The sequence below is a fragment of the Serinus canaria genome, chromosome 14 (assembly GCF_022539315.1).
Source record: "Serinus canaria isolate serCan28SL12 chromosome 14, serCan2020, whole genome shotgun sequence".
Lineage (NCBI taxonomy): Eukaryota > Metazoa > Chordata > Aves > Passeriformes > Fringillidae > Serinus > Serinus canaria.
The window spans coordinates 12,965,435-12,987,975 of NC_066328.1; the positions used below are offsets into that span (position 1 = coordinate 12,965,435).

The window sequence follows — 22,541 nt, forward strand, 5'->3', positions numbered from 1 at the left end:
TGGTTGTCCCTGAGCTCAGCTTGCGACACTATGGCAAAAGATCTCACCTCCTTCCAATCCTCACCTGAGCAGCTTCTCCTGATCCCGCTCCAAGCGCCCTGCCAGGAGGTGGCTGTCCCGGTGGCGGCTCCTCTCGTCCCCACAGTCATCTTCGGAGCGACCGTGCCCTAAGGGACAACCCAGCACCATCAGACAAGAGAAATGGCCTGGAGGAAGCTGTCCCCTCTCCTCTGGGCATGGAACAGAGTACCTGAGAGCCACCACACCCAAACATCAGTGTCCCCAAAGAGTTCCAGGTTCAAATCCTGAAAGACCAGGCAAGACTCTCTGTGTGATCAAGATATTCTCACTAAAGCAATATTCTCCTGGTAGCACCCAAGTGCATGTTTTGAGGTTCATGTCTCCAGGACATCAAGGGACTACTTGCCATGCCAGGTTGGTCTCCCTGGACAGCACAGCCACCGGCCTGGGAGCAAGAGGATCAAATGGACCACTGTGCTGAAGGACAGTGGCAGATTTCCCATCCCAGCAAGAGCTGAGATACAGCTAAATCCTGCATCAAACCACATCGTCCTGCTTAGCACATCTCAGAGAGGGGAAGGATTTTATCTCTGAACTTTCTGAAGCATATTCTGATCTTGTAAATAAGTCTGGGAGCACTGAGTATGCTCTGAATCCCTGTCCCTCTGCAACAGGCAGAACCAACAATCCAGACCCTCACAAAACCAGCACGCTCCACTCCACAATTCAACCATTAACAGGAATCTGCATCCCCCTCGAGACATGCAACAAGAAAGGGTCTGATGAGGCAGGGACACATATGGCAGATGAGGGCAGGAATCCAAAAAGGGGGGCTGGATGTTTGGCTGGAGAAACCACTTGTCCACAATCAGCACAGCTCTTGCAAATACAGCTTGGCATGGCAGCAGCTGCATCTGCGAGAGGTTAGGTGGCACCTTCACAAGAGCGAGCAGCAGAGCCTCGCTTGGCTCTGCCAGCACCAGGTATTGGGGCCACCCTTCCCTTTATCCAAGATCTTCACTCCAGCTGCCTCATTTTAAGCTTGCTTTTCCCTAGTTTTTTCCTTAGCTTCTTTCTCGCGCGCTCATTTTTCACACAATTCCCTATTGCCCCTCTCTGCACCATGCTTTGGGGATACAACCCACTCCTAAATCCCAGCCCTGCTTGCAGAGAGCACTCAGCCTCACAGGACTGCACCCCAGCAGCCCTTCCCAGGGTCCTCACTCTCCTGTCTGGATATGGTTTGGCACATGGGAAAACATCTCGGAACATCAAGTCTATTCTGCTGACAGGCAGTCTTTTCAAGGAGAGCTCTAGTGTGTATTTCCACAAACCTGGACAGCCCATGGGTTTTTTGCTGTCAAGTCTCCAATTCCCTCAGCTTTTACTGTCAGAAGGAATCCAGGAAAAAGACAACATCTCTCCCAGCTCCTTTCCCCAAGGCTCCTTTCAAGGGCTCCAGGCAGAAAACAAAGATGCTTTAAAACCTGGCACACAGCTCTCCCTCCCAAAGGATTTTCCAGGGTCACATCTCCCTCACAGCCTGCCAGGACACCACGTGCAGCCCAGCCTACCTCAACCAGCCCCTCCCTGACTCACTGAATGATGCCCCACACAGCCTCTGTTGCTCACTTTTACTCCCCAACCTCCACAGCACAGGGGCTCACAAATCCCTCTGGAGCCCAAACATCTTCCACTGCCTCTCCGCCAGCACTCCCTTTCCACACCCTGTCCCAGGTTTTTCCCCTTTGGAGCCCCTTTTCTTATTTCTTTCCTCTAATCAATGCACAGCTGTCTCTTTGGTGTCAGCAATATGGAGCAATTCCTTGGAGAGCTCACAGCCTCCCTTCCTTCCTTGGCAGAAGGTGAGTAGTCCCCCTCCCCCAGCCTTTCATTAGAAACGCATTATTTTGTTATTTTATCATCGCTCCTCCCTCTCCCATCTACACTCCTTGTGCTCCATTATTTCTAGACGAGTTTATCATCTTTTTTCCACCCCCCCCATCCAAACACAAACACTGAAGGACCTCTAATTCCTGCCCATCCTCCATCCCACCAACAGGACAGTCCCTTTTCTGGACAGAACGATGATTGTCCAGACAGTGAATGATCATTCTGTCTATATATATGAACATGACGCACGGACTGCATAGAAAAATTCAATCAGTTATGCATGGAGGAAAGGCTTAGGTCCGTTCCCTTGACAACCAATGCCCAGTACTAAATACTTGCATTTTACTTGCCAAATACTACAGATTAGCCAACTAAAGCCTGCTTTCTCCTTCTTAAAAGGTCTAAACATTCAAGCACCGTCCACTCAGCGCAAGCAAGCTAATGTTATTAGACGAATATCTCCTTGCACACAAAGGGGGGGCAGCATTTGGGGGGCGAGAGGAGGAGAAAAGCAGTCTTGTTTTCTGTCTGAAAGCCAACTGCATCACTTAGCAACGAGCCCAGAGGCCTGCCAGAATTCAACCCTTGTTTGCAGCCTTTTAGTTCGGCTCAGTAAATTACATTTAACGCAAGCTGGGAGCGTCTGGGACGATTGAACGGCTGAACAAACAGCTCCCTGTGCTGCCCACAAGCTCCTCGGCCGGCTCCTGGCCGTGGGGAGGGCACTGGGAGGCGATGGGAATGGGGAGAAGGGCTGCTGCCCCTGAGGGAAACTGCTTCTTGCCACTGCAGTTTGGGAGAGGGGGGCAAAGGCAGAAAAATGGGGAAGGCAAGGACTAAAACTGGAAAGCTGAGCATTGCTCGCTTTGGCATCGCTCCTTGGCACACCAGAGCCCCGTGCCAGGCAGCCCCCGGGTGTTATCTTGCTATACAAGCCAAGCAGAGAACCAAAATCTCCCTGATGCCATCCCCCTCCTGCCAGCACCACGGCTTAAATCAAAATCATGAGATCACAACACCAGCACAAAGGTGGTTCAAGACGTTTCTCTGTCACTCCCTTTGCTAACGGATCAAACTTATGGAGCAGGATTGTCCTCAAAGGGGATGGAAGTGGGGGCAGGGGACTGACTGCCTCTTGCACAGGGGGTTTTGCTTCCCACTGTGGTTGACAACACGCCCTTGGCTAGCAAGGGAGGGAAACGCAGCTGAAGTTGCCAAACTCAGTTCATGGCACACAGCCTGCACTGGGTGGCTCCTCCTCCCAGGGAACAGATCCTCCAGGGAAGCCCTGAGACAAGCCCTAGGGAACCTACCTTTGATGCTGCTGAGAGACAGCGAGCGATCCCGGTCTGCCAAGCTGGGCCCCAGTTTGCTACTGCTGCTGCTGCTGCTGCTGTTGTCCTTCTGCCGAGCCACAGCCACGGCAATGCCTACAGGCAAGTGCCTCACCTCCACCTCGCCCTGGGAGCCAATGCTCTCACGGCCAAAGGATTTGGCACTCTCAGGTCTCTCAGGGTCCCTCTTTAGCTGCTTTGCAGGCTGCTGCAGCAGCAACTGCTGCACCTTGGAGGCTCCCAGCTGTGCAGAGTCCAACTTCACATTGCCCAAACCCCCAAAGGGGCTCTTCTTGCCGCAGCTCTGCCGGGACGCCGTCTCCTTGGCAAAGCTGCCGCTGTACTTGATGAGGCTCTGCATGGCCGAGCCTTCGCCGTGCGGGGCAGGGTGCAGGACATCTGCGGCACCCCGCGAGCCCACCACCGAGGACCGCGGCAAACCGCTGGGGTCAAGGTAGACCTTCTTGGCTTCCTCCTCCACCCGGCTGACGTGGTTGTGCTGCGCGGCCAGCACCGCCATCTGCGTGGTGGCAAAGTTGCCCATCTCAAAGGGCTTCCACTTCTGCTCGGGCGGTTTCAGCTGACCGTGGTCCAGGTGCTGCCGGGAAGAGTCCAAAGTGCCATAGACCTTTGCTGCTTCTTTGGAGCTGGATCGCTGGAAGCGGTCCCGCTCGCAGGGGCGATGCTCTGCCTCTGGACTCGGCTTCAGCAAATCCTTGGAGGCCAGGAACTCCCTGCTCTCCGGAGAGCCCAGCCCCGGCCGGTTGAGGAAGGGCTCTGAAGTGACCTGTCTCTTCAGTGCCATGGAGTTCGTCCTGATCACCGAACCCTTCTCTCTCAGAACCTCCATCCTTTTGGCATCACTGTGACAAGAAAAGTCCTGGGACAAGAGTGTGCGGGAGGCATCTGCAAGGCACCGCTCAGTGGGTGACTGCAGCACCCCCACCTTGCCAAGGTCCTTGTCCTTCCCCTTGTTGTCACGGGCCTGGGAGGCGATTTGGATGGGCCCGCTCCTCTCGTCGTAGGCTTCGACCGAAGGCACGAAGGTGGGGGCGATTACTTTGTGCTCCCTCCCCAGCTCCTTGGCCGGTGGGAAGATGGTGTACATGCTGGAATGGACGGGCTGCGGAGGGAATGTTGTGGCTGGCGTCATCTTCCCCGTCTGCGAGGGGTGTGGGGATGGACAGCTACAGGAGATGTGCAAGGCGCCCACGGAGGGCAGGAGGGGCTCCCCCCGCTTCAGCCGCTCCGCGTGGGCGTGCGCAGAAGGCCTCATGTTCTCATCGTGCCGAGCGGGATCCTTGGCACAGCGGTCCTGCTCGGCACCCAGGACCTTCAGCATGGGGTCCCCGCCGCCATTGCAGTTGCTCAGGGAAGAGCTCTGCAGCGGGTTCTTGGACTTGGGTTCCCCACTGCCTGCGCCCCGATTTGGCATGTGCTCAGCCAGGAACGGCGAGAGACGCTCGCCGACCTTCACCGCCTTCTCCACCACGCTCACCTTCCGGTCGCTGTCGGGCTTGGTGTCCTGTGTGAGGTCGACCACACTGCGGGGTCGGGGCTCCTCCTTGGGTTTGCTCTCCTTTTTGGCAAAGGGCAGGGGCAGATCGCTCCGGCATGCCCGCTCCTTCCCCCCAGGGTCTTTCAGGCCTTCTTTCGAGCTCTTGTGCAGCTGCCCAAGGTCCTTTTCCCGGAGCAAAGTGCTCGACGTGTGGCTGCCCACGGTCCTTGAGAGGGGAGGCTGCGGGTGCAAAGCGGACTGGCCTGCATGGCTGGACAGGTAGAATCCATCTGCAGAGTAAAAGCAACCAAAATTATCACAGGCTTCTAACCCCTTCAGTCCTACGCAGAGACAGGCAAGAGGTGGCAGACCAGGAAAGAACATATTTCAAGGATATCTTAAACAAAAATGCCCAGGGCAAAGGGGACCAAGCAGGTTCCTCCATCCTGGGGCTTCAAGGAGGGACCCAGGCAGCTTTCCTACAGGACAGCCACATCAAAAACCTTGGTACCACTCAGCCCAGCAAACTTCCCTGGCTGATCACCCAAGGTGGTTCCTGCTCTTCACCCCCAACACTCCAGTATCCAGCAGCTCCAGCAGCCAAATGAGCCCAAAGGACAGGGTAAGCACCCTGGGGTGACCTATGGGAAGGGCACACAGGGTCCCAGACTCACCTTTCTGTGATTCAAAGAGGCTGTGCTGTCCCAGCTGGGCCAGGAGCGGACTGCCGGCACTGGGAGGTTCGAGGTGGCTCAGGGGAATGTATGATGGGTAGAGACCGTTAGGCAGATGGGAAAAGCCTGCAGAAAATGGGAAACAGAAGAGGGAAACATGTTTTATCCCAAGCAGCACGCTGCCTTGGAACGAGCCCCGCAGGAGCACAGACTGTTGTGGCTGTCGGTCCCTCGCACGCCAGGAGCGGCGGTGGCGGCGGGGACGCACGTGGTGACACACAGCACACACAGCCCAGGGCAGGGACCCCAGCTCGGGGACCCCACTTCAGGTACTGACCCCCCACTGCAGGTCCCCCAGCTCAATCTGGAGCTCCAACTCTGCAGCAAATGGAGCATGCTGCTTCCTGAGCAGAGCCTGACACCTGAGGGCTCCGTGACCAAACCACCTGGCTGATAAGATGTTTTATCACAAGTAAAGAGACCTGTGGGTGAGGGCACTCCCCAGCGAGCTTCCAGAGCCATGATAAGACCTTCTTGCCAGCACAGCTTTGCCAACACAGCTCACTCCTGCTGCAGGTGCCCAGTACTGGGTACAGGCTTTGGGAAAACACAAGAGCATCCTCCAGAGCAGCTCACAAAAAGCATAGTTTCGCCTATCAAACTCAGCATCTTATCCCAGAGGAAGGCAAACACCATCCAGGAGCTGATATGAATGCAGCATATCCTCATGACCCTGCTGCCAGTGGTCTGAATGTCCTGGACACTGGGTCCCCAGCAACAACCTCATGCAAATTGTCCTCATCAGCATTTCCTCAGTGAATACAATCACCATAACAGTGGTAATAACACACACTATTGGCTACAGGCAGCAATTCCTCTCCAACACTGCCACCAAACGACACCCATGCAACACTACAAACCCAACCCTCCACCAGAATCAGCATCCCAGTCCATGCCATAATTTATAAACTGAGTTAAAAGCCAACAGGAGAATCTGAAGGAGCCAGTCAAGCCCTCTGCAACCCTCCTCCCCTCCCCTCAGTCTGTATTAGCAACCAACTTCCCCCTAATTCCACAATCCCACTAAAAGCAGCCAGGCAACAAGTTTGTCAAGAGTCCAGCATCCAACTGGCTCAAAACAACATCACACCAAAACCCAAGGGGAGACGGAGAAGTTCAGTCCCCGAAGCTGCACGTGGAGCACCATCTGTGAGAGCTAGTCAATATTTCACATTATTTAGACAGCCAGGATCTCTTTGGCGTACATGTTTGCATCCCAGCATATGTGCCTCACCGCCGCGGTGCTCCGCGCAGCTCCTGGCCCGCATCCATCACCCGACAGATCCCAGCGGCGTCACCCAACACGCCAACCCTCCAGCAGCGGGACCAGGGGAGCTGCTGGGCCCCTGCTCTTCAACACAGAGCCCGTTCCCAGCAGGTAGAACCTGCTGTTTAACCCTGAGCACAGCGCTGCAAAGGCTCTAAGCGTGCACACAACATTCGGGCCTCTCCTTGGTAACCCCAAAACCTCCACACTGAAGCATTTCCAAACACCTTTTCATATTCCAGAGCTGGAGAGAGCTGCAAAACCCCAACTTAGCTTAGCCGTGAGCAGCTCCACTCCATGCCATATATACCTCAGCCGTGTCACTGTCACCACTCCAGCAGGACTGGGCTGGCAACGAGCCAGCATCTGGAGCAGGAGTGACACATTTCCAAGGGAACACCAGTCCCATCTGGCAGAGCACATGGCCACAGCATGGCAAAGCCCCTGGAGCACCCCATGCCATAGCAGCCCGGAGGCTCCGGCCGCAGACGTCCCCACATGAGCCCCTTCTTCCAGCTAGACATCAATCCCAGCTGCAGCTGCTCCAGTAGGAGGAAATACCAGCACAGGGAACACAGCAAGACACATCCCATGCTACAGACACCAATGTGCACAGATGCCCATGGCATGTCCCCACTTGCACGTGGTGCAAGGTCATGAAGCTACCTGCAGGGCTTCAGGGAGGGGACACGATCCAGCACTGCCATCAGGCACAGGGACACCTGCACACAGCTTAAGTTACTGATACCCAAAGAGGCATTTTGGTGCCAGTTACATCCCTGGTCCTACGAGGGCATCTCCCTGCTTTCATCATCATATCCTGCCCAGGCTCAGTCCCAGCCCCAAATGTTCTGGGGCTTCCTCCCCAGTCAGCATCATCACATCCTGCTACAGTGACCCAGCCTCAGCTCAAGCTGCAGGAGCAGGAGGAGGAATGCAAAGTGTCCAAGCTGGGGACAGGTTCAGATGGACAGATTGGGAAGCTAGCAGGGCAGTATCACCATGCCAGCTGGGAAACAGGAGCAGAACTGAGCTGATGCCACCAGACAACCACCAAAGCCACCTCACACCTGGCAGCTCTTCCCACTAACTTCCAGAGGCCCACAACAGCAGCACTGCTCCTTGGAGAGGCATAAGCCCAGCACAGAAACTCAAAGCACATTCCAAAGCTCTGCAGGTTAAGAAACTGAGGCACAGGCAGGTGCAATGACTTGGGGCACCGTGCAGCTGACCAGCAGCAAAACCAGAGAACCCCTCAAACTCCAGCCTCGGGTCTACCAGAGACACTGTTTTTCCCCTTTGCGAAGTGCCTGAAGAAGCTGCACAGGCTGTATTTACCTGGCTTCTTCCCTGCCAGGAACCAGAGCTGGAGTAGGGAGGAGGAATTCGAACCACAGCTTTCCTGGGGATGAACCCAATGCAAATCCAACCTCGAGGCACTGCCAGAACATCCCTTCCTCTGTAGAGCCCTCCAGCAGCCACGCTGACAGGCTGCTGGCGTACGACTCACACGAAGCCCAAAACCTGCTGCCCCAGTGCCCTGGGCAGGACCTGGAGGTGAAGCTGCTCCTCCAAGCGCCGAGGAGCTGCACTCGCAGGAGGCGGCCGCGGGTGAGTCGCTGCCTCCTTGGATCTCTGTGCCAGAAAGCGATGCCAAGGGGAGAAATTCTACCGCAGTGAGCAACGCACAGCTCACCCCAACCATGGGCATCTGCCAGGAGAAAGGGAGGGGAAAAGGGGAAACCACAACCATCTCCATCTGCCTGGGGCCTGAGTGTTTGCTGAACCAGCACAAGATCCACTTTGCCCAGGGACACGCCGACAGGTCTCGGCAGGCTGAGCCACGCTCCTCCAGCCGAGTGCTTGCCCAGAGGCGGTCAGGCACCACAGCACAGGCAGGGAGGTGTGAGCTGGCAACACTGCCAAGCCCAGACTGGCTGTGGCCCCCCTCTTCCCTGCCAAGTTACACCACACCAAACACATGCGTGTGCCCATTAGCTCAGCCTCTGACAGCCTGGGAAAGGCACCACCAAAACTTATGTCATGCCAGCAGGGACACACATGATCCAAAGCAGCCCCGCTCTGAGGGTAAAAGGGTTCAGGGCACAGAGATGGTCCCCCAAACCACTTTATCCCTATAGCCAGCAACCAAAATGCAACCCCTGTGACGCTCCAGCTGTTGCAGTGGAACACACCTGTCCTCCCTCCCTTCCAGCTCCAAGATTATAAAACATATCTGTTTTGCACAATTGAGACATAAATCACTAAGGGCTGTTATTAGAGGAACTTGGCGGGTGCAGATGTGTCAGCCCACTTGAAAACATCTTCTTCATCTTTGCTCAGCTCTTCAGCTCTCCAAAACGGCACGGGTTCGGGGGAAGAGGTACAGCCTCGGGTGACTCACCACTGAGAGGGGATGTGACCGATGGGGAGATGAGATACCAGCGACCGCACAAACCACACACCAAACGTCTGGAGGCCGGAGGTCACGCCGGGGGAAGTGGGAGGAAACAGACCCCACGTGCTCAGCCCACTTGGGGTTGCCAAAGGTCCCTGTGAGGAGGGAGCTGACAGAAAGCACCGCCAAGCAGAGCTCGGGGAAGAAGGTGAGCGGCCACGCCTGCAGCAGAAGGTGCCACTGGTCACCAATAGTTTTAAATCTGTGGGGCTTTCTCCAACTTACCCCCTCATACTTCAAGCCTAAAATTCAGTGCCAGCTGGACAAGTCAGTCAAGCCTGGGTTGTGAAAGAGCCAGACAGGAGGAGGGCATGCTGGAAGCAGCATGCTGGAACTGAACATATCTCCCCCATGGACATAGCTCTGGCCAATGAGCCAGGATACATGCCTGAGGTGACACAGGTGTGGGCCAGCACTAGGAAAGCTGCTCCACCCCTCCTCAGCTGTAGGTGACTGGCTGGCACCTTCAGCATCCCCATGCTGCCAACATGCTACAGAGGGGACAGCTCACTTGGACACCCACGAAGGGTGAAGGGCAGCAAGTGGGAGCAACACAGAGACACCACTCAGTGGGGAATTCACTCTCCCAGTCTGGTTCCATGTTTCCAAACTAACCAAGAGCACCAGCACACTAGAGAGAAGCAGCATCCACAAAGCCTTTGCTCATGCCTTGGAATAGCTTTCCAGTTGGAAAAGACTTTTAATCAAGTCCAGCACAGCCAGACAACCCTGTTGGCTGGTGTGGGAGAACAGGTGGCCACGTGCAGTGCTGGCTGCAAAGCACACCCTGAAGCTGAGCCCTGGGCACAAGCCATCCTTGTCTGAGAAGCCACAGCCCTGACACCAGAAGACCAATAGCCTCGAGCACCCTGGGAGAAGTGAAGTAAGTCTCCCCCATCAGCCCCATCTGCCCGTTATACATTTCTGCCGCTTATGCAATATTTCCAACCGCCAGCATCTTTCCCCATCCTCCCTGGGCCATGATGGATGAACACATTGCCAGGACTTAGGCTGGCACCACGCAGTGCTCTGCAAGGGGCTATGGCCACAGAAAAGCCTGAGCTATAAAGCCTGACCCCTTGGACCCTCCAATATGAGCCCAGCAGGGCTGGGAAACACTACGGAGAGAATTTGGGTTTATTTCCTTGGAATGTTTTGAACTCTGGGCACTCAAGGGAGATTTGCAGCCCGCCTGCAGCCAGTTCTCAGCGGGCTGCTGGGTGCAGCATAGAGCAGGAGCTGCAGCCTCCCTTGGCCAGGAACACAATCACCTCTTCCCCAGTCCGGCTCGCAGTGCCTCACAGGCAGCCAACTGGGACAACAGTCCACGCCACAAACAGCTGGATAAATGCTTACGTCCTCCCGGCTGGGAGGGAGGGAGGAAAGCAGGGAAGGTCCAAGCACAGTGAGTACCTTTCCACCATCAGCAGGACGGACACCACACAGCTGCCTGTGCTTACCGTCATCAGTGCATCCCTTATCCTCTCCCTGCAGAAGCAGCAGATTCCCAGGAAAGACTTTCCGGGCTCCCCCTCTAGCACACACCTCCCCATCTCTGCCCCACGCAGCTCGGTGAGGCACAGCCGCAGCTATTCCTCATGCACACATTTATGGCTGCAAACAGCTGCGAGCCGGAGTGCTGACAGTGTAAATCTTTGCCACCTCCTCCCCTGCCTGCCGGGGCAGCTCCAGTGACACCCGAGGCACCGGAGCTGCTTTGACTCTGTGCCATGCACGAGACACCGGCGATACGAGCCCCTGAACATGCCGGGCTGAAACCAAAGCTCCCGGATCAGATGTGCCTGGACTCCAGCAGTGGCTGGTCCCCATCCCTGTCCCCAGCAGCCACAAGCTGCTGTCACAACCCACCACTCTCCACGCCAAAAACCGCCCCAAAAGCCGTATTTACACCCCATGCCACGGGACTGGCAGTAGCTTCAAAACCCTAATTTACAGCTGCAATTCTCTGCATCCCCTGAAAGCCTTCGATCCCATCCCCGGGATCCAGAACAGCCAGGGCAATTTAACTCCCCATTTAATCTTCTGAGGGCCCTGGTGTGCTCGGAGACAGCATCCTCCAGCGGGGGGTCCACACTCCCAGACTTTGCTGGCTTGAACAGCGCTGCGCCGCTTTCCTTCAGCTACAAAAATCACTACCTTAAAAGCCAAGGCGAATTCTCCCTCCAGCTCAGCACAGATCTCTATTGTTTCTTTTAATTTTATTTTATTCCACGTGGGAATCTATGTCCATGCTGCTTTATTTTTAAGTGGCTCTTGCTCAATATTTACTATCGCTCGCAGCTGTGTCAGCACAGGAACACTGCGCGCTCGTGCCAGGTTTCCGACCAGCCCTCCCACAGCCATTCCCCCCATGCCCATGCCATACCATGATTTTCCTGCCGTGTCACCCTCGTGGTGAATCACCAGCCCCCCACAGCCACAGGACACTGAAGGGCAGGGTGTCAGCACAGGGCATGGGAGGCTTCCCTGCTTCCATGGAAATAAATAACATCAAGGTGAGCTCTGCTGCTCACCTCCTCACCCAGGAGCTGGAAGACCCCCAAGAGCCTGGAGATGGCAGAGGAGGAGAAAATAGGAAGTGGCTCAAGGGACTGGTTCTGCCCCAATGTCCTGGAGGCTTAGGTTCTACCACACAACAAAACAATGGCAATCCAAGGTATGCCAATGCCTCAGAAAAGGACACCAACAGGACACTCTGAAAATCCCCTACAAGGTCACCCACCAGCTCCCCATTAACAGCATATCCATGGGGACAGCAAGAAATAACCCAGGTGGGGACACGAATCACTCTGGCAAAGTGAAGGTGGCCCTTCCTCACACTTGAGGGGTCAAGATGGAAACCATCGCAGTGGGATTCTTGATGTGATGTGCAGCAAGTCCACTCAGCCTGAAACACAGGGTCTGGGAAGCAGCGAGCTGGTCCCATGCTAATCCTGACACTTAAACCAGTGTCAACAATCCTGGGTCACTGCCAGCTGCTACAGAAGCATCTCCCACATGCCCCCAGCCTGAAATCCCCCACCACGTTGGACGTCTCTCCTTTTCCACTGGCACAATTAAACCTGACACCCCAGTCGGGGTCCACCAAAACCTCCAGGCTCTCACTACACAACCACACAGCTCTCCTTAAACAGCAAGAAGTGACACAGTGGAGCCTTCAGCTGCACATTTATTAAAATGCTGTATGGAAATTGAAAAAATAATAATTTTAACACTCAAACTGATTAGCAGAATCCCCAGGAATGCAGAACCTGGCTGCTAGATTGCAGTCTTGCCTTCCTCCTGATTTTCTAGGACAGCATGAAAATGCCTTTGCTCTGGTTCATCCTTCATCATGTTGAAGATTCTTTAGCCACTGGTGTCCAGCACAGGGGCTCTAAGGCTGACTCTGCTCCTGGCACTGGATGCACATTTTTAGTACAGGTGCTCCCTCTCCTTCCTAAGCACAGAAATTTAACCCACCACATTTTTAAAAATCTAATTTTTTTTAAATCACCCAAGCTCAGTGCAGAAGACGATACAAACAAGTGAGCCCCCTATCCCTGAGCCCTGCCCGCATATTTAACCAGGCACCACCCACGCACTGCCCGTGCCGTCATTAGAAAAGAGCTTGTTACCCTTCATTGCCAGAGCCAGGAGAGCTTCAGGAGCTCGGTGGGGGAGGTTATTGTGGGATGGCACCGGTGCTGGTCCCCACATCACCTGCACCAAGTGCCTGCCAGCAGCAATTAAATCAGCCTTCAAATAGAGATCCCAGCTTTCCCAGCACCATTAGCCGTGCCCTGGAGGGAACATGGTCTATTTTCAGCCACAATGACTTAAGATCAGGTCACTAGCAGGTTAAATGGGACTGTGTAGCATCATCTCCCTGCCCTCCCATTGAGAAATTAAACTCTGCTGTGTGATGGGCAGCACCAGCCCTGGACACACACCAGGTGCCCACGGAAAGGTAAATGCCACCTGCCTGCTCCTCTCCTCTGCTTTCCATCACTGGCCATGGACACCCACTGCCCTGGCTGCCTTAGCTCCACATGGGGTGCTGAGAGGGGGTTCACAGCAGCATCACCCCTGGGTTCCTCCCTGCCTGTCCTCCTGACCAGCACAGTGACAGCTGACAGTCACAACGGTCCCCCACGCCCAAGACCAGGAGTGCTGGAAGGAGCCTCAGCACCCCCCATCCTGCAAACCCAGGCCTGCACAATGCCAGACCAGGGCTGCTCATCTCACCCCTTCCTCCCAATGGCCCAACTGCAAGTCTCCAAACTGGGGACTGCCCAAGGCCACCAGTTCCACCAGGGTTTTACCACAGCCACCAAAGAGGTGGCATCTCCCCGCAGCAGCTCCATCTGCTCCGCTGGTGAATCCACCACCGAAACCCAACCAGCCACCCCACCACAAACATCTGGCGGGGAGGTGGCAGCTGGATGTGGGTTTGTTTTGCCTCCCAGGCTCCTGCCAGGCGCAGTCAGCACGAGCCGGGATGACTCAAAGCCCGGGAGACGCAGCCTCCGCCGCTGCTTATTTTAAACCCTCTCGTCTGCAAAGCGGCTGCTGCGGCTCAGCACCTCTCAGGGTGCTTTGCAAAGGGGGTGGCACTGCGAGGCAAAACTGAGGCACAGCCCCACGATCAGACCTGGGCACCACATCACCACTGCCTGTGCGCTCAGCAGTCACTGAGCTCAACATTGGGCCAGCAGCAAGAGGGGATCAGCTCTGAGAAACAGCCCAGGGCTGCAGCAAGGACACTGCCAGCGACCCAAACAATTCATCAGCTCTGGCTTCATGATTCCCCTTGGATAGATCATAGTCAGGACACAGTAAGTGCACGGAGAAGCTGGATGCTCCCAGATCAGCATGTGCTGCTCTGTGTGCCACAGGAGTGAATGCATCCCTCTCCCAAAGCCCAGCACTTACTTAAACAGCAGCTGCAGGGACTGAAATCATCCTGGGAAAAATTCAGCGACGGGCTGCAGGTATTTGGGGGTGGAAGAAAGGGATCCACATACAATCACAATCTCCTAACAATCCTTTCCTTAGGAAACCAGGCTCAAAAGCTCAGCCTCTGCCAAGCCTCTCCTCTTGACCCCACACTCAGTCTTTTTTCCTTCCAGATACTCCTGCCCTTCCCACATTCTCTTGAACATCAGCCCATGCCACCTTTTTTGCACCAAAAAACCACTGAACCATGAAGCAAAGGTGTATCTGTGGCCAGCAAACATCCAGGACCCCACACCTCACCACTGCTGATAATGGGAGATAAATGCACAGGCAAATATTATGGCAGTGTGGTTTAATTCCTGATGAATTATGCAAATCTGTATTTAAATTGAAGCCCTTGGGCTCTTGACAAATTGCCAAGCTGGCCCCGATGACACCATGCAGGGACAGCCAGCCCTCCATCAGGTGAGGCACTACATGGGTGCCCTACATATGTACATATACATGCTTGCACATGTCAACTAGGGAGACCAAGGAGTACCTGCAAAAATGGTTCAAGAGTGACTTTTGCACTTCTCCCTCCTCCCAGCTGCATTTAGTGTGTCCAAGGAAGGCCACCAAGCTTTTGTGTCCTCCACAAGATGGAAGAAGCTCAGGGTGATGGTGAGACAGGACATAAGATAAAATCCACCATGTCCGGGGGACAGGATGGGAAAGCCTCAAACACTTGTGCCAATATGATTGTCAGCCCTGAAGATGAGGAAAGGAAGATGTGTCCACAAAATAGTCACAGAGAGGGCTCATCTGTTGAAAGTAGGAATTTCCGATCCCACACAAACCCCCGAACATCCATTAAAAGTAGCAGAAGAATTACTGCTTTGTGTCACTAATCTCATTAGGGAGAAAGCCCTGCTGCAGCGCTGGGATTGCAAAGGGAAACCCCGGCACGCCGCACACTCCAGGAGCCTGGCACAGCGTGCCCTGCCCATCCGAGCGGAGCCGCGGCTACACAGGCACCCGGCAAGGTGCCTGCACCCTTCCTTACTCACCCGCCCGGATCTCTACTCGCTGGAGCATTGTCTGCTCGGCTTGTGTGTGACACGGCATGTGGGATGTCCCCACACCCAGCAGACCAGGACACAAACACCAGGATGACACACACTGCCTGGCGATAACACGGGAGCTGCTTCATCCACACACACACTGCCTGCGAGCAGCACATAGCCCGATCCCTCCACAGCCCTTCCTCCCCAGCACAACAGCCACTGCCGTTAATATTTTAAATTTTTTTTTTTATTAAAAGCAATTAAACCAAATGTGTTAAAAGCACATACAAGTCACAGGGAATTCTGCTGAGAAGGGATGGGGGCATGAAGGGAATTAGGGGCAATACATCCAACTACCGAAGGTAAAAAGAGCTTTTTGCTGGCAGGGATGCGTCAGGATAAGATGGATGGAGGCAGAAGCAGGAGCAACCTTTGCAGAAGTTGCCGGGGATACAGCTCCAGAGAGACAGAGCTGAGTGCCTTAAAATTTCTGTTATTCCTCTAAAAAGACACAATCCCTCCTGAATATTGCTCCTTCCCTTGCTCCAAGCCCACCATGTTTGGCTTGCCTGCCTGCATCCAGCTCCCTCAAAATGGCTCTTTGGCCACTGCTACGCCGGCAATAAAATTTATTCCCAAGGTCACTTCAATCCTTTTGCCACTATTTCAATCTGGCTGGATTTAAACAAAACCCAGCTTCAGACACACTGAGCCCCCCACTCAGCCCCTCCTTTCTGCCCATCACTTCCCTGATTTAGCGCTGCCAAACTCTCAACTACCTTTCGCTTCCCATAACCGTCAGCAGCAACAGCTGGAGAGGAAAACGGGAGCATATTGTGCACCCAACAGCTGATCCTGGCGGCGTGGGGAGCGAGCCCAACTGTCACTGCTGCATCGGGGGCTCCTGCCGCGCGTCCCCAGCCAGCGCCCACGGGGACCAAGCCAAAGGGGCTGGGTGGTTGCCGTCCCCCTGGTGTTTAAGAGCTGGGGAGAAGCGAACAATAAGCAAAGCAAATAAACAGCAGAGAGGGACAGCGTCGGTGATGCCTGCAGACATCCAGCTGTGGCATCCCGGAGCGAAGCCAGCCAGAAACACAGGGATGGGAGGAAACAAGGGAGAAGGAAACCCCCAAATCCTGGTGGCGAGGGTGAGGCAGCCACACCAGAGCGGTCCCCTCCCAAACTTTGGATTTCAAAGAGCATCCCCAGCTGGAAAAGCCAGCGAGAGTCTGTGCAGCTGGACACGGCACTGCTCCCTCACCCCGGCTCCAGCGGGTAGGGAGCTAGGGGCTGCCCTTAGCTCCTCCATCCTGCCTGCATTTTCAGGTTGTTCAGGGCACAGCATGCTCTCCATTTCAGCAGCGAGGCTGAACAAAGCACTCCCTTGTCCTCGGCACCTCGAGCAGGCGATGCTGGATCACGTTACCTAACCCAGACCAACATCTCCTCGTCCCGGCACGGCAGCTTTCGTGTCAGCACATGCCAGGCTGGCCCCGATTCCCTGCACCTCCTCCTGCCTGGAGCTTTAACTGGACCAGTTTAGTACACGGTGAAAACACACGGGGCCTTGTTTGGACTCGTCGGGCGCTAACCCCAGCTCGGGGAGGTGATCCGACACCCTCGCGCCGGTCGCAGCCGCGGCCGAACCGCAAGGCGCTCACCTGGAAGGCTGCCATAATGACGTTAATTCCCATTAACAATGTTCATTTCCATATTCATCAGAAGATGGTGAAATGACAAGATGGGGGGTTATTTACTATATAATTATAAACTAATTTCAGCTTTACTCTGGATTATCCTAGGAAGGAGATCTAAAATTTCCCTTACGAAAGCCCTGCTCTGCTAACCGCGTCTGCAGCGAGATTAATTCCCAGCAATTTCCATTTATCCAACAGCTGTTCTGCTGGGAAAGAGCAGGAGCTTGTCCCCAACACCGGGGACCTGCCCAGTGCCCCATGCCACCCTCAGCTAGGATTTCTAGTGACGGCTCTTTCTCCAGATCAGATTTTCTCTGGCACAGCATCAGTCAGGGATGGGACCCATGGTTTTCCAACCCTACCAAGGAGACTCTGTACTGGGCAGGAGGCAAGGCTCGCTCCAAGTGGGAGAAAGGCTGCTAGAAACCACACTAATAATTGACACCTTTACCAGCCTTGTGTTACCAGAGGCAGGGACAGACTCCTGCCCATTCACCTGGGAAGGTGTTAGAAATCCTCACACTGCAGAGGATCCCACAGGACCTTGCTCGGAGCAAGTTTACATCACCACATTGGCCTTTGGGCTCTTGTCCACATTCCAAGCCCAACATCCCTACCAGCTACCACTGCTTGGTATGGGCACTTCAATGGAGCATGCAGCACAGGCTGGACAGTCCTTCCCGCTGCTCCTGAAGGATGGAAACGCAACCCCACAGCCAACCAGGACCTTGGGAAAAATCACTGGGACATCAGAAAAACATAGCAGCTCAGGGTGGGAGACTCCCAAAAATGCACAAATCCACCACCATTTCAGCCCAGACACTGCTCCTGCCTTCCTCACAGCCTAGGAGTTGGCCGCCAGCCCAAGGGAGCTGCAGGGACATCAATCCATGGCCGAGCACTTCCTCCACCCCCGGGGATGCCGGGTGTGAAGAGCAGAGTGTGACGGGACCGAGCACAACATCACTGCCCAGCACCACCTCCTCGAGCCCCACTGGGGCAGGCACACTCCCTGCTCTGCCTGAAAACACTTCTCAAAAAGCATCTCGTTTCACCAGGGCCCCAAGGGAGGGGAGGCATCCTCCCAGGCAGGTCTCCGGGTGTCCGCATTCCTCCCAGTGTTACACCGAGCCCCTGCCCCAAGGAGCCCCCTGCACCACCCCTTGAGAGCAGACAGGGAGGGGGAACCACGATTTCAAGGGCCATTAAACACCGATGGTATTTTCCTTGCAGCATCAAAACGGGACCAAAAAGAGACGTGCAGAACCAGGGGCAAAATCCCGCCGCTGGTCCGGGAGCCATCCTGCTCCAAGAAACACGGAGCAGCAGGGCACGGTTCGCTCCAGTGCCCAATCCACACCATCCCAGTCTCTCTATCAGCAAAGCAAGTTTAGTATGGATGCAGTTTGATGAGTGAATTGTGCTTCCACTGGCATTGCCGACAGCAAGGCCTCCTGCAAAATCTGCGGGCTCAGCAGAAGCACCGTTTTGCCATTATAAGGATGGCTACAGCGGGATTTTGCTGGCACAGCAGCGCTGTCCTGGGGGATGGAAGGGTATTTTTATTTCTTTTCCTATTCTCCTACCTGGCCCAGCTGTCTGGAAAACTTCTCCCTGGGCACAGCAGGCCTGGAAGCAAGGACAATCTCCAATCTGCCTTAAATCCCTGCATTTGAATGCACTTGCTAATGTGAAGTAGAAAAGCAGAGAGAGAAAACACAATCTCTCCCCTCTGTCTGCCCACTTTCTGTCGTCCAGCCACTGCTTTGGAGCTGAACTTCACACAGTGAGCCCTGCCCATAGTGGTGTGTCCCTTTTCCCGAGCACTGAAAAGTGCTTCTGAAGCGTATTTTAATGGAAGAGGCTGAGCATCCTTTTATACAAACACAGATCTGTTCCTGCAGCCCCCCCCAGCCAAGAAAGGATACCTCAGCAGAGAGCAAAAAGCACATTTTTATTAATTACTGTTATTTTACACTCGGAGAGTCTTTGGGTATGGGTGATCCTTGCTCACACACAGCCCCGCCGCTGCCCGGCAGGGACACGGTCCCAGAACAGCCCTCTGCAGTCCCATCCGAGGGAGCCTTTCCCACCTTCCCCAAAACACAGAGCCTGCCAAGAACACGCTTCTCCGGGATGGAGCTGAAACCAGGACCCAAAAACAGTGGCATAGGGAAGGAGCAAAATTATAAACCTCCATATTTTGAGCTGCTGCAAAGCAGAGCGAGCCCTTGCTTTAATGGACTCAGCTGCCTCATTCCATTGATTGCAGCCTTTTTTTAAGCCTTCCAGCAAGCTCCAGGCATGAAATTCCATTGCAAACAGTCCCTTTCCTCCGCTATCCCTCACCCACTGCCCTCCTCAGGGATGGGGAGATGGCAATGCCCAAGAGTACAGGGGGGACAGGGAACGGCATCCCCAGCTCAGCTCCCGCCTTGGCCTCCAGCTTACTCCTCCCTCCTTGAGCTTCCAACAAAGGGGCTTCTGTCCCCGTGTCCCCCCCTCCTGCATGGCAGCGGGGCCATGGAGCAGAAATCACCACCATGGAGCAGGAATCCCCCCGAGAGGAGCCCAGGGTCCCGGGGTCACTGGACACAGCCCAGGCGCCCGTACTCTGGCGCTGGGGCAGAGCCCGGCTGCCGGAATGAGCAGAAGGTACGGGAAAAACAAGGAGTCGCTGCCGGCCATAACTGGATTCTCAAATATGGCCAATCGTGCTATTTTTACAGGGGCGTATTTATTTTCAGAGGACGCTGGGACGGATTCAAGAGTCTCTTTCTTCAGCCCGGCGGTATTTAAGGATCGGTTTGAACTGGCTCTATTTAAAGGCTTCGCCTCCTGCCCACTTTTCTTAACCCCTTGCACAAGCCTTTGCGTTCCACCCCTCCTAAAAACAAAACAAACCCCAAAAAAACACAACAACAAAAACAAAAAAAGCACCAAAACCACACACCAACAGCATTGCGAACGCAAACCTACAAAGGGCCCCTCGGTAGCAGGAAGCAATCATCATTTCAGGCGATATTGTTAAAGCCGTAAAAAAACAACAACAACAAAAAATATCCCTGCCTATCCCGCTGCTGTGGTTTAATGGGAGTTTCGGCTGTTAATTGTACAGATCTTTTTAATGGAGTTTAGCCTGACTGGGAATTGCCGTGACAAAGCCGAGCTTTGCGAGGATCGTGCCAGGGAGCGGACGGGGAGACCGGGCACCACTGAGCTGCAGGGACAGGGGATTTCAAACAACTCCCAGAGAAAGGAAAATAAAAATAATTTTTAAAATGAAATAAGAACGCAGTAAGAAAGAATTGGATGTATCACACACCCCACTCCCTCTGTGAGGGGACTCAAATCTCAGGCTTTCTCCCAGGGCGGTAGGAAAGCTCCCAGACGGCTTTCCTACATCACAGAGCTTGGTCAGCTTGGAGAGGCCGGAGCTCTGTGCCTCCCTCCTGACCTGCCTGGATTTCAGAAAAGGAAACTTTGGGAGGAGATATAAAACAGAAAAAAAATTAATTACCCAATAAAAAATAAGAATAATTTAAAAAAATACCAAGAACCCCCACTCGGTTTGGCTTGAGACTGTCCAGATGAATTTTTGCAAAGATCACATTCTGCTGCAGTAGGAGGCAGAAGAGAAGGGGGAAAAAAATAACCAGGAGGGAAAAAAAAAGAGGGAAAAAAAAAAAAAGACAAAAGGTAAGGAAAAAATAAGGTGTTTGCCCATGTGCTTGGCTTCATAGCCCCGTTCGCTTTACACCTCTCCTCTTAGCACCTGGGAAATTGGCACTGCCACCCAGTCTAAAACTAATAAATCTTTTTCCCTCGATTCAGGCTGCTTCCTTCTCTGCAGATGTTGGCAATCAGGTTTGCAAATTTCAAAGTCATTCATCCCGGGCGGCTGGGAGAAAAGCAGGTTTATTATTGCAAAACCTGTCACCCTCCCAACGCCTAAAGTAAACTCCGAGTCACCTCTCCACGCCCAGGGGAAAGAAAGCGGAAAAAAAAAAATTAAAATAGAGCCAGGGAGGGAAATCAAACGGTCAGAAATCCCTTGTGTCCTCCTACAGGCCGTGGGCAGGAGAGTGCGGCAGCGTCCTCCCAGCAGCACCGGACTCCTCGAGCCGCTGGGAAAGGCAGCTCGGAAGAGGGGAAAAAAAAATGAAAAGCCTCCAAAAAACAAAAGTAATTTAAAGAAAAAAATAAGAAGCTGACTGTGGGCAAAAAAATAAACTGCGTATGTTTCAGCGTCTACTTGTTTTTTTGTTTTATTTTTTTAATGGATATGCAGCTGTGGGGCTTCCCGAGGATGAAGTGCGTCGAGAAGGGGGAAAAAATTCAAGGAGGGAGCAGTCACCGTACACTGCATGGTAGCTTTGTTCGCGGGTTTAAAAAATAAGAATTTCGAGGGGAAAATAAAAAATAACATCAAAACCAGCGGTGCCGGCAGCGCTGCCCAGGGGCAGAGGGACCTCAGCGGGGCTCGGGCTGCACCGGGCAAGAAATCACCAAAAGAGCCCCATTCTCCCCCTTTTTCCCAGCCCAGGGATGGTTTTTTTGGCTGTCGGGGAAGCGCAGCACCGGGCAGCGCAGCCCTGTCCCTCCGCAATCCGATCTGCGCCTCTCCTCAGCTTTCCCGAAAATCGGATTTATTCCCCGGATTTATTCCGCAGTAGCCGCGGCGGGGATTTTCCTCAGTGCCAACAAAACCGTACGCTGGAAGGGGGGACTTCTATCGGATAGGCGCGATTTTTCCCCCTATTCCTCTATTTTTCACTCCATTCCCTTATTTTTACTCCATCACCCTATATGTTTTCGAACTTCTTCCCCATTCCCCTATTTTTTTTTTTTCGCCAAATCAAAACCACGCGAAGCAGAAAACACTTGGGCAAAACACGCGAAAAAGCTGCGAGCGCATAAATATATAATTATCACGACGATATTTATATTTTTGAGGTTGGGGGGGGGGGGTGTTAAAGCCCGATCCCCGGTTCGCCGCGGAGGGAAGGCAGGGAAGGCGCGGGGGTTCCGCGGAGCCTTACCCGGGTGGGAGTGGAGGCTGATGCCCGATGCGAGGAATTTTCCGGGCTGGAGGGCGGCGGGGAGCCCGGCAGCCATGGGCCCGGCGGCGGGAGCCAGGCGGCCGGTGGCTCCCAGGCGGTGGCTCTCCATGGCCAGCCCGGAGAGCAGCGGAGGGGGGCCGTGCACTGAGCGGGGGGGCCCGAAATCTCGGCCATCCATCATCCACTCGCCGGCTTCACGGAGTCTCCCGGATCGCTGTCGATGCCCGCCACCGCCTTCCCGCCCCCCCCCCCCGCCCCCCACCCCCCTTCTCCTCCTCCTCCTCCCCCAAAAAATCAGATGGTTTTCAAAAATAAGGCGTCCAAGCGTCCCATGGCGCGGTGCAGGGAGCCAGCCCCGGCGCGGCGGTCTCGGCGCTGCCTGCAAAGGAGAAAAAGAAGGGGGAGGTGCGGTGAGACGACATGCCCCGATACCCCCCTGCTCACAGCCACCCCCAAAAATACCCCCCCAAAACCCACCCGGCACCTTCCCGGAGTGGAGGGTAGAGAACGGAGAAGAAGCGGGGAGGAAAAAAAAACCAAAAAAAAAAAATCTAAGGAAAACTTGTGGCAA

General features: G+C 54.4%; 1 protein-coding gene across 3 annotated transcripts in view; it reads right to left on the reverse strand.

Moving 5' to 3' along the window:
* TNRC18 (trinucleotide repeat containing 18) overlaps positions 1-22,232 on the reverse strand; it is a 53,982-nt gene extending 31,750 nt beyond the window's left edge. For all 3 annotated transcript variants that reach the window (XM_050979916.1, XM_050979917.1, XM_030229911.2), the window contains exons 1-4: positions 21,950-22,232; positions 5,421-5,546; positions 3,228-5,036; positions 65-167 (exon numbers count right to left, since the gene is read on the reverse strand). In XM_050979916.1, the coding sequence (XP_050835873.1) occupies positions 65-167; positions 3,228-5,036; positions 5,421-5,546; positions 21,950-22,151 (2,240 nt within the window). In that variant the 5' untranslated portion in view covers positions 22,152-22,232. The remainder of the gene's footprint in view (positions 1-64; positions 168-3,227; positions 5,037-5,420; positions 5,547-21,949) is intronic.
* Positions 22,233-22,541: the final 309 nt, after the last annotated feature.